General features: G+C 44.0%; 1 protein-coding gene across 4 annotated transcripts in view; it reads right to left on the bottom strand.

The window, feature by feature from the left end:
• The window catches only part of TM6SF1 (transmembrane 6 superfamily member 1), a 22,925-nt gene extending 14,836 nt beyond the window's left edge, over window positions 1-8,089 (bottom strand). For 2 of the 4 annotated variants that reach the window (XM_087704259.1, XM_087704260.1), the window contains exons 1-3: window positions 7,929-8,088; window positions 1,543-1,646; window positions 597-694 (exon numbers count right to left, since the gene is read on the bottom strand). In XM_087704259.1, the coding sequence (XP_087560385.1) occupies window positions 597-694; window positions 1,543-1,646; window positions 7,929-8,020 (294 nt within the window). In that variant the 5' untranslated portion in view covers window positions 8,021-8,088. Of the gene's footprint in view, window positions 1-596; window positions 695-1,542; window positions 1,647-7,928 lie in introns of all 4 variants that reach the window. The other 2 variants (XM_087704257.1, XM_087704258.1) reach the window with 2 other exon arrangements.
• Between the last annotated feature and the right edge of the window lie 4,321 nt (window positions 8,090-12,410).

The raw sequence follows: 12,410 nt of genomic DNA, 5'->3' as shown, positions 1-12,410 counted from the left end.
GGAGGGAGAGAGGGAGGGAGGGGAGAAGGAAGGAAGGAAGGAAGGAAGGAAGGAGGGAGGGAGGGAAGGAAGGAAGGAAGGAAGGAAGGAAGGAAGGACAATTTAGCACGTATATACCACTTCACAGTGCTTTTACAGCCCTCTCTAAGCAGTTTTACAGAGTCAGCCTCTTGCCCCCAACAATCTGGTTCCTCATTTGACCGACCTCGGAAAGATGGGAGACTGAGTCAACCTTGAGCCAGTGAGAATCAAACTGCTGGCAGTGTGCAAAGGAAAGGGAGGGAGGGAGGGAGGGAGGGAGGAAGGAAGGAAGGAAGGACAACAGCAATAGCCCTTAGACATATACCACTTCATAGTGCTTTTACAGCCCTCTCTAAGCAGTTTACAGAGTCAGCCTATCGCCCCCAACAATCTGGCTCCTCATTTGACCAATCTCGGAAGGATGAAAGGCTGAGTCAACCTTGAACTCCATCCTTCTCAAACTCCTGACGGTGATGGTAGCGTCAGCCTGCAAAGCCGCATTCAAACCACTGTGCCACCACGGCTCCCAGCTGTCCACCCACTTTCTCCACCCCTAATGATCCATAATGATTTACCTCTTTCAAGTAATAAGTCATGAATCCATCAATTATTCCATCGTGTTCCATCCCAATGATTAGATTCACAATGCTGGTGAAAGCGAAGACGGCATAAACTACAGCAAAACCAGGGAAGGGAGGGGGGAAAAGCATTTTCTAATTACAAGTGAAAACACAGGTCTTTTCAAGACTTCCAAATGTATTGTTGCACGAATTGTTTTCCTGCAACAGTCTGGCCTTGTTCACAGACTTGGCTTTTCACCCGTGTTCAGATGTCAAGGCCATTCTCTATTTGTAGCCCTCTTATTTTCACCTATCCTTTTCTTGCTGGAGGGGATTGGGAGTGGAGTTACAAATGGAAACATGGAATAAAGCTTTTGCTATCAACTGACGGAGCTGTGAAAAGCAACCACTGGCCACCTTTACCTATAATATTAAGCCAGAATTATTTTTATCATCATTGTTTTGAATTGGCTACAAGGGCTTAACTGGTGCTTCATACTGAATCCTGGGTGGGACTGCAAACTGCACCGTCAAAAATAAATGCTGTATTATGTATTTAGTGCAGCATTTGAATGAGGCCACTGTCTAAGCCTCAGCCTTACCAAAACTTATATCAGGGAACCTTAATTTCTCAAATCAATAATTAATAATACACAACAATTGTCTTTGCACAATATGCTAAACCAGACCTGGAGAAGATCTAAACATTTTCATTCACTGTTTTATGCAAATTCAGAATATGAATGAATTCAGCCACAGGTATTATACAATTGATAGTAACAAGCCACTAAAGCATTGTATGTTGGATTTTTGCCTTAACATTATTAGTTAGCATTCATGCAAATTCAGCCAATTGCAGCTAGTGCAATGAACTGTGGTTAAACTATGGTTTACTACGGTGTGATTTGAATGGTAGATGATCCACTCCCATTTACTTTGTCCACAACGCACCAATACCTACCATAGAAAAGTGGATCGCTGGGTGGTCTCCTTTTCACTAGAAATCGGGCTGCCAAACCCACCAAGACCAGAATCAACAATCCAGATGCTACAATGACCCAAGGGCTGCAGGAAACAAAAACAAAAAGTGAGAAACCAAAAGAAGAAAAGATGTAGATCTTAACGTATTCCCCACCCACCCACCCACCCGCTTCGCTTCCTCAAATAAAACCGAAGAAAAAGAGAAATGCCGATTTCACCCAGTGTTTTTCTTCCCTTCCAATTATGTAGCTCAAAGCATGTGTGTTTCCCAACAGACATGGGAAATCATTATTGATAGCTCTGTGGTGGAAAATCTGGAACGGTGAATAATTTTCCCTGCGGGATAAATTTTTGCTGATCTTTGGCAGTGCAGAATCGGACTGCAAGCCGCCACAGATATTTGTAACGAGACCCACAACAAATAATGAGAACTGTCTTTTTCTTGGACAAACGCAGCTTAGCCTTCTGTGAGTCAATGGTTAAAGGAACTGTGAAACTTTGGTGGGGAACACACTTGCAAGCCATTTCCTTTTCCTCCTCAGAAACCACAAGCCACAAAAACAGCACTGTTGGATTTCTGTCATATTTCACTGGCTTCATGAAGTTTGCATTATAGAAGAAGTAGGAATTAGTGATAAGAAGGTAGGAAAAGTAGGATTTACAGAAGTAGAAGAAGGCATTGATTAGTAGAAGAGTGATAAAGACTGTCTGATACGAATAACCAAACATAGACCGATAAGCAAAACAGTAAGAAATAATAGGAGGATAAGTGTAAAAATGTATAGAGATGGATTGAGAGGGGGGGAAAATGTTTGTAAAAATGCACCGATAAAATATCTGCTGTAAGAAGGAATGAGAAGTTCCAATTACTTGTAAGTGCTGTGTATGTCTTTGTCAATGTGTGTAACTGTTTATAATGATAGTAAAAAAAGGAGTATGCTGAGTAACTAACGAGTAGGGATGCTCATCCTGATTGCAAGTCGCGGTCCTCTCTTTGCAGAGCCGGAGGACAACATGGGCTCCAGGGAGAAATCCTTTGCACTTGGGCCAAGCTGCTTCCCTTTTGACAAATGAACCTCTGGCCTTTTTTTTTTTTCTGGAGAAAGCAGCTGCTGGCTATTGTTGTGCCCCTTTCCACAACATGTCAGCGCAGGCAACAGGCAGCCGAGGGCAGGGCAGCGTCTAAAAATACCAGCCCAGCTTATGGAAGTGCCAAAGGGCCTCGACCTTCCTGCTCTTGTTCCTGGCCCGGCCTGGCCTTCCCCAGAGTACCTCCTAAGCCATGACATCAACAACAGCCTGTTCAGCATGTCCCCCTTTATATAACCTGAAACACAATCTGTGCAAACTCCAGGTATTGTTCCAGGGATAAAGGACACCCAGCCGCAAGACAGCCAACCGGCTGCACAAAATGAGCAGGGAGGGTGCTCTAAGTCAGTACTTTAATGTTAGGATAGGATAGGATAGAGTAAAACAGGATGAATAGAATAGAATAGGATGGATAGGATATGATGAATAGGATAGGATAGAATGAATAGAATAAAATAGAGTAAAATAGGATAAATAGTATAGAATAGGATGAATAGAATAGGATAGGATGAATAGAATAGAATAGAGTAAAATAGCATGAATAGAATAGAATAGGATGAATAGGATAGGATAAGATGAATAGAATAGAGTAAAACTAGATGAATAAAATAGAATAGGATGGATAGGATAGGATGAATAGAATAAAATAGAGTAAAATAGCATGAATAGAATAGAATAGGATGAATAGGATAGGATGAATAGAATAGAATAGAGTAAAATAAGATGAATAGAATAGGATGAATAGAATAGAATAGGATGAATAGAATAGAATAGGATGAATAGAATAGAATAGAGTAAAACTGGATGAATAGAATAGAATAGGATGGATAGGATGAATAGAATAGAGTAAAATAGGATGAATAGAATAGAATAGGATGAATAGAACAGAATAGGATGGATAGGATAGGATGAAAAGAATAGAGTAAAATAGGATGAATAGAATAGAATAGAGTAAAACAGGATGAATAGAATAGAATAGGATGGATAGAATAGAGTAAAACAGGATGAATAGAATAGGATAGGATGAATAGAATAGGATATAGGATGAATAGAATAGAATAGAGTAAAATAGGATGAATAGAATAGAATAGGATGAATAGAATAGGGTAGGATGAATAGATTAGAATAGGATAGATAGGATATGATAAATACAATAGAGTAAAATAAGATGAATAGAATAGAATAGGATGAATAGAATAGGATGAATAGGATAGGATAGGATGAATAGAATAGAATAGAGTAAAATAGGATGAATAGAATAGAATGGGAATGAATAGGATAGGATAGGATGAATAGGATAGGGTAGGATAGGGTAGGATAGGATAGATAGGATAGGATAGGATAGGATAGGATAGGATAGGATAGGATAGGATAGGATAAAATTCTTTATTGACCAAGTGTGATTGGACATACAAGGAATTTGGCTTTGGTGCAGATGCTCTCAGTATACATAAAAAGAAAAGATACCTTCATCACGAATCATAAGGTACAACACTTAATGATAGTATAGTCAGAGGGTACAAATAAGCAATCGAATCATACTAGGAAACTATCAATATAAATCGTAAGGATACAAGCAACAAAATCACAGTCCTGCAGTCATAAGTGGGAGGAGATGGGTGATAGGAACGATGAGAAGAATAATAGTACTAGTAATGCAGACTTAGTGAATGGTTTGACAGTGTCGAGGGAATTATTTGTTAAGCAGAGTGATGGCATTCGGGGGGAAACTGTCCTTGTGTCTAGTTGTTCTGGTGTGCGGTGCCCTTTGCGTCGTTTTGAGGGTAAGAGTTGAAACAATTTGCGTACAGGATATGAGGGGTCTGTAGATATTTTCACAGCCCCTCTTTTTGATTCGTGCAGTATATAAGTCCTCAATGGAAGGCAGGTTGGTAGCCATTGTTTTTCTGCAGTTCTAATTATCCTCTGAAGTCTGTTTCTGTCTTGTTGGGTTGCAGAACCAAACCAGACGGTTATAGAAGTGTAGATGACAGACTCAATAATTCTGTATCAGCAGCTTCTTGGGCAATTTGACCTTTCTGAGTTGCCAGAATGGGGAAGGCCACGACTGGAAGTGGCGGGGGGAGTGTTTTCTGTGCAAGATTTATTATTATGAAAGAAACGTATATGGTTGCCCAATTCACACACAGGTGACTTAGGGTGAACTTATAAGATTAAACCTCACATTTTTACACTCACCCGTGGCAACGGCGGCAGTGACACAATCAAAATCAAACTTTTATTTGGTCAGAGACCATCAAATAAAAAAACAGGCATCACAATTTGTTTTAAGATAAAAGGGGGGAAATGTAGTTATATATGTATGAGCCATGGTGGCGCAGTGGTTAAGAATCCAGTATTGCAAGCTGATTCTGCCTACAGTCTGGAGTTCGATCCTGACAGGCTCAAGGTTGACTCAGCCTTCCATCCTTCCCAGGTCAGTAAAATGAGGAGCCCAGATTGTTTGGGGGCCAATAGGCCGACTGTAAACCGCTTTACAGTCTGTAAAAGCACTGTGAAGCGGTATTTAAGTCTAAGCGCTATTGCTACTGTTATTCTAAAACATCTAAAAGAGGTTAGAGTTAATACTACTTTGCAATTTACAGAACAGTGCTTGGCTGTGGTCAAGGATATCAAATCAGATCGATCTGATAATAACATCTACTCCACCCAATGGCAGCAAGCAAAACAATCAAATTAACCCCTTGATCGGCTCCATTTGGGGACCCCAATCCTACTGATAAAACCATACCTTTAGCACCTTTTGGAAAAGCAAGAAGCTGGGGTTTAATCATACATTGAGGAGGAGGAGGATCCATAAAAAGGGGGGCCACCACTCAGAAGGTCATTTTTGTGGTCCCATCAGCTGTACATCCCTGCAATATCTGCTATTTCCATATGTATGTATGTATGTATGTATGTATGTATGTATGTATGTATGTATGTATGTATGTATGTATTTAGTGTCACAACCCCTGGTATGCCCAAATATGGGAGAGGCATACTGCTTCCTTTCTCTGTCTATCGGTTCATCACAAGAGACCATCCAGACAGAAAGCCATTATTTTTACTGTTGCCTTTGTTACATTTGTGTTGTATTTGTGCTGATAAACAGAGTCAATAGACAGAGAAAGGAAGCAGTATGCCTCCTCCCATATTTGGGCATACCAGGGGTTGTGACACTAAATACATACCTATTTCCCTGGCTCAGCTGATAAAGGAGGAGAACCTTGTGGCTTAGTGGCTAACACAACTGCCTAATATGTAATACAGCACAGGTTCAAATCCCAGTGAGGGTATGGCTAGCTGATGAGAGCTGAATAGCGTGAAATAGATCTATACTAGTCTCTCTTTATTTATTTATCAGCACAAATACAACATATATATATACTAATTATCTACTACAATGTTCTACCTGTCAGTGACTACTTCAGCTTCAACCACAACAATACACGAACACACAATCTATACAAGCTCAAGGTAAATGGCTCCAAACTCGATTGCAGAAAATCCGACTTCAGCAACAGAGTGGTCAATGCCTGGAATGTTCTACCTGACTGTGGTTTCTTCCCCAAACCCCCCAAATTTAACCTTAGATTATTTACTATTGACCTCACCCCATTCCTGTAAGGGGCGTGCATAAGTGCACCGATGTGCCCACTGCCCCTGTCTTACTGTCCCCATTTATTCATATTCATTTCATGTATTAATAATCTTGTATGTTCTTATATCTATTATATTATACATGCTTGACAAAACAATAAATAAACATAAAAAATAAAAATAAATATATCCTGCTTTTTAATCCTGGTGGGCCAGGTGAATACTTCCCTATTTAGCAGGGATTCTAAAGAATGATCTCCTTGCCTTCCTCTGACCCCTCATGCTGGGTCTATGGCCCCTGTCAATCTTGTTAGTGTAGTTTATTTATGACTTTATGAGGTGCTTTTTTTTTTTTTTTGGTTGCTGTTTGCAAATGCAGAGATGTGATTCTTTTAATTAAGGATCAGTTAGCCCTGAGCAAACCTGCTGTTCCCAGGCAATTTGATTGGGCGTGGCGGCATGGAATGAAAGCAATACCGCAACTCTGCTTTTATACACCTGGCTTGTGACAGTTAGGTGAGAAGTTGGCTATTTTGGGCTCACTCCAGAGAATGTATCAATTGGCCTTGTTCCCAAATTAGGCTGCAGTTTCTATTCTTGTTCTAAAGTGGTTGGTTGGATTCGGAAAACAAAAAGGGCATGGTTGAATTTGCTTTTTAAATCCTGTCAGCACTTATCTGGATCGAAAATGAAAGATCATTAAAAAGATCACCACTGGGCCAATTTTTGCACTGTCCGTTTGAAAAAAAATCTCAAAATTTCCAATGGAACGAGCACATACAAGAGGCATGGGTCACTTTCCTACCTTCAGCTGATAATTAGAACTGCAGGGAAAACAACAATGGCTATCCATCTGCCTTCCCTGGAGGACCTGGACACTGCAGGAGTCAAAAAGAGGGCTGTGAAAATATTCACAGACCCCCTCGCATCCTGGACATAAATTGTTTCCATTTCTAGGTCCCTTCCAACTCTATTCTATTCCATATTCTATGAATTCAGCATGCTGGGAACACAACAGCCTGGCCCTCCGTGGCTAACCAAACACAATGAATAAAAAATAATAATGACTTATATGCAATTTGGAAAAACTCATGGGACTTCATATTCTCCCTTGTGGCATTCGGGGAAAAGTTGCCAGAAAGCAAGCAGCTGAAGGTAGGGAAGAGAAGCCATGGCCCATGCTCAATTTGTTCAAGCCCCTTTCCCTCCCCCCCCAACCCAATACACACTTCAGCAACAACCACTCATCTCTAAGCAGAAGTAATCAAATCCAAGGTACTTTATTCTTAAGGCACCATGCAGACAACAGCCAAACAGCTGGACCCGGGTTGACTCAGAAACATTGCCTAGCGGGTGTAAATGCAGCTTCCTGCAAATCCCCCCGTCCCTTGAATTCTCCCCAGTCTTGCAAATCGCTCCCCTCCTGGTCTTTGGGGTGCACAGGGCGGGCCAGAGAAACGCGGGGGGGGTTGCCTCCAGGTGTCCTGGCAGCTTTTCCACCTGGCACGAAGCTCCGCTCTTTGCGCGCGCCTCTCCCAACGCTTCTTGCCACATCTGCGCCCCCTTTCCTCTTTTCCGCGAGGCTCCCTTTCCCACGTTACACCAGCCCCGCTTGGCAGCGCGCACGCGAGGAAACGTCCGCACCTGCCCCTCCCCCGCCACCCCTTGGCTCACCTGCCGGCGGCAGCCAAAGCGTTGAAGAGGTAGGTGACGGGGATGGCGCAGAGGGATAACACGAAGACCCCGGTCGCGGCCGCGGCGCTCATCCCAGCAGTTGGCCCGCTTCTTCTTCTTCCTCTCCTCCTCTTCCTCTTCTTCTTCCTCCTCCTCCTCCTCTTCTTCTTCCTCTTCTTCCTCCTTCTCCTCCTCCTCCTCTTCTTCTTCCTCTTCTTCTTCTTCCTCCTTCTCCTCCTCCTCCTCTTCTTCTTCCTCCTCTTGGTCTGGGCTCGGAGAAGCTAAACAGCTGGCATTCCGCTCCGGGCTCCGGCGCTAGGCTTCAGGGCTTCCTGATCAGTTGCTCCATGCGATCCGGGCAGGCCGACTCTGCAGGCTGCCGGGGGTTCGCGGCTCGCAGCCCGGCCGACTGATGCGTGGGGAGGGCTTCCGCCTCGTCCTCCAGCCCTCTCGCCAAACTGGTGCGCCCTTGTGCGCTCCTGGTGCCGCTGTTGGAGCGGAGCGGGCGCCCACAGGCTCCCATGGCCAGAGAGACGCCGCCGCCCGATCACATCAGGCAAAAGCGGGCGGGTTTGTTGGGGTCCCTCCTCCTCCTCTCCCTACCCCCCGCAGCCCGTCTCTGGGCAGAAATACCCACCTATAGGCAACCCGGAGAGGCAACCTAAAACATGGGGTGCTGAGTCAAGCCATTGCGCACCCAGCTTTGCAAGGAGCTTCCCAGGATTCAGACAAGATCCCCCAGGCCTGAGAAGGGGGTGCAGCAGGTGCATTGTTCCCGCGGGGCCCATGGAGCTCAAAGGGGGCCCATGAAGGGGGAAATGTTTTCAAATGTTTACAAAACCAATTTTTTAAGAAGAAAAACAATATTGCAGGTATACTTCGAACTCTATAGTTGGTGTGTGTATCGCAAAACCGCCTTGCCGCCTTGTTCGACATCCCCTGTATGACTCTGAAACTCAATGAACCCTTATTTATGACGTTTGTTGAATTTTAATGTCGCTACTCATTTATTTAAGTTTGCAAGCTCGGTTTCATGTCATTTATGAATCTATATTTTATAGTTCACTTCCGTTTATGAATGGTTAATGAAATGCCATCTCAAAAAAATAAAAAACACTGTGCCTTGTAAATGTACAATTAGGACATGATTGATTGATGTGTCTCATGTGTAGATGAGGGGGCCCATACTAGTCTTGTTCCAGCACTTAATAATCCTCTTGGGGGCCCTGAAGATCTCCCAGATGCTGGGCTCCAGATCTTGAGCAAAGCTCTCACTTGCCCCATCTCAACACTGGCCACTGGTTTGTTTCTCAGGTCCAATCCAGCTGTTGCTCAGAGGTGGAAGCTACCAGTGTTCCTTGTCCGGGAGAAAGATAATAGCAAGGTGGAGCATGGGATGAGAACCAATCTACTTCACACATTCACTCCTTTAGGAGTCCTGGAACAACCCAGGTTGATCTCAGAAAGCTATGCAGGACCTGGTTAGCTTGTGGTGGGCCATGAAGAAAACCCAGAGACTCTAGCCTAGAGTGGGAGATCCAAACCCACCCCAGAAGAAAGCAGTGATAAGTCACTTCAGAATGGCTGCTTCAGAAACAATGTAGAAGTGTCCATCAAGTTGTTCAAGCCAATGGAGATGTTCCATTATTTTTCCTCGATAAATGAACCTAATCCATAAGGTCATAAAATGGGGGGGGGGGAGCTCACAATAACTGTCTCACTTAGGAACAGACATTTTGGGCTCAGTTGTGGTCATAGGTTAAGGAAATTCTACTTCTAGTAGATGTCATCTTCAGGAAAAGACTAACATGGTTCCTAAAGATTTTGTTTTTCTATGAAGCTTTCTAGACACCTCACTTAAACAGCCACTGAATATTTATTTTTCTTTACTTCCTTACTTGGGCTTATAGACTGCTTCTATCTTCCCCTCCCTTCCTTCCTTCCTTCCTTCCTTCCTTCCTTCCTTCCTTCCTTCCTTCCTCCCTCCCTCCCTCCCTCCCTCCCTCCCTCCCTCCCTCCCTCCTTTCCCTTCCCTTCCTCCTCCTCCTCCTCCTCCTCTTCTTCTTTCTTCTTCTTTCTTCTTCTATATATATAAATCTCTCTCTCTCTCTCTCTGTGTGTGTGTGTGTGTGTGTGTGTGTTCCAGCATAATTGTGGAACACCTTGAGCAATTTCAACCAAACTTGGTACACAGATGACTTACCCTCTTAGTCCCAAATACTGTGGGACTAAGACACCCCATACCCTAACACTTCTCGGGGTGTATGTTCTGCTAAGATACAGCCTGTTGTGCCTTAAAATGGCTTCTACTGTACAGTGCTGTGGCATCACCATGGTAACAACTTCACAGTACTCCACAAGGGGGCTCCCTCTGGTAAGGGGGAAAATCCAACATTGGAAATTCATGGAAGGAGGGTTGGGATAAATAAATACCCAGGCAGCGCTGGGTTGTCAGCTAGTTTGCAAATAAAATGGAGTTTTGGGAGGGAGATGGAATATAAATATAATATAAATCTGCTGTTTAATGAATGCAATAAAGGATAATTTGATTTGCAAAGAAATGAAGAAATCTTATCCCACCCCCCTTCCATTTGCACTTAACAATGTCATAAACACTTCCTGGCAACCTATTATTTCTATCCTCTCCCTCATTCTGGCTGTCATTCTCTCTTCCATGCCCATTATAGGCCTAAGTGATCCGTATCCATGCTGTGTTTCAAAAAACATTTGATGCCATCCAAGGTTAGCCTCCAAACGGAGTTTGTGTCCCTTTTTTAGGGAACCAGTAGCTGAGAACCGTTGCAATAGAGGCAGGGCAGGGATCAGCAATGGTGGTTACAATTTACATGTTCATCCAATTTCCTCTTTTTAAAAAAAAGAGAAGACGCTGAGCTTGTCTTCTCTGGCTGTTCAGTGGTTCGAATTCCCAGCGCTGCCAAATGGAGTGAGCTCCTGTTACTTGCCCCAGCTTCTGGCAACCTAGCAGTTTGAAGCCATGTAAAAATGCAAGAAGAAAAATAGAAACCAACTTTGGTGGGAAGGGAACAGCATTCCGTGCGCCTTCGGCGTTGAGTCATGCCGGCCACATGACCACGGAGACGTCTTCGGACAGCGCTGGCTCTTCGGCTTTGAAACGGAGATGAGCACTGCCCCCTAGAGTTGGGAACAACTAGCACATACTGTATGTGCGAGGGGAATCTTTACTTTTATTGATGAAAGATCAAGATAGCAATAGCAATAGCAGTTCGACTTATATACCGCTTCATAGGGCTTTCAGCCCTCTCTAAGCGGTTTACAGAGTCAGCATATCGCCCCCACAGTCTGGGTCCTCACTTCACCCACCTCGGAAGGATGGAAGGCTGAGACAACCTTTGAGCCGGTGAGATTTGAACCACCGAACTGCAGTTAGCAGTCAGCTGAAGTGGCCTGCAGTACTGCACTCTAACCACTGCATCACCTTACACTTCACCGAGGTCACTTAAAAGTTTGTTTGCTTCAATTTTACTGTCATTTCACCTTGGAAAACCTTCATCTACTGTATTAAAAGTCTCCTGCATAGCTCATACGGCATCATTGTGGCAATTATAGACTCTGTGTCTTTTACATGATTGCATCACGACATGCCCAACATCATTGTTGGTTTTGCCATACCTCTCCTTGTGGACGTTCTCCTTTCTCCAGGCCAATGGGCAATCTGCCCAGTGGGTGGGCCTGAAATCTTGATTCCAGCACAAGGATGCCAGACCTTTCCCCCCCACCCCTCCCCTTTACAGCCTTCTGTCCCAGAGACAGCAGGGGAAAAAATGTGAAGCTCAGTTTAACATCCTGTGATTCCTTTCTCAGTAAACATGGACACGCAACAATTCTGCTGTGTTGTCATGGTGCTAAAAATTTGCACTGTTTGGGTCAGGCTGAGGTCAGACTTAGTTTAAAGCTTGTGTGGGAAGTATTTTTATATAGAGATAAAATCATGCTGGGATCGGAGAGCTAAACCAAGCCAGGTCCAGCTGTTTTTACAGCAAAGTTTTATATCTACAAATGCAACACACACGGATTTCCTGATGTGTTTGCATAGAGTCCCCTGCTGTTATGACACGTGTGTTTGCACATGAGGTTGCCTAGCACGGATTTCCCAACAAAGAATTCATGTATGTTGTTAGGCACCTTTGCAAGTGCAGCTACACATTTCTCTCATGGACTCCTCTGTGACCAGAGGTGGGTTTCATATAATTTTACCACTGGTTCGTCGCATGCCAAAACAGTGAGCATGCGCCTTCTGTGCATGTGTGTGGCCTTCCGCGCAGGCGCTTTGCTCACATGCGTGGCTTGCATGCAGGCACATGGCTTAGAAAACATGGCCAAACAGGATGGCATAGCGCCAGGGCAAGTGGGCCACCCGCAGGTCGCAACTACCGGTTCGCCCGAATCGGTTGAATGCCACCACTGTCTGAGACGCTGAATATGTTTGCACATTGCAGTCTG

This window comes from Thamnophis sirtalis, unplaced genomic scaffold, assembly GCF_051295495.1.
Source record: "Thamnophis sirtalis isolate CommonGarterSnake01/CBP01778 unplaced genomic scaffold, rThaSir2_p1.2 scaffold_2, whole genome shotgun sequence".
In the NCBI taxonomy this organism is placed as follows: domain Eukaryota; kingdom Metazoa; phylum Chordata; class Lepidosauria; order Squamata; family Natricidae; genus Thamnophis; species Thamnophis sirtalis.
Note: the sequence above shows the minus strand (reverse complement) of the source record. Positions and strands in the feature narration are given on the sequence as shown.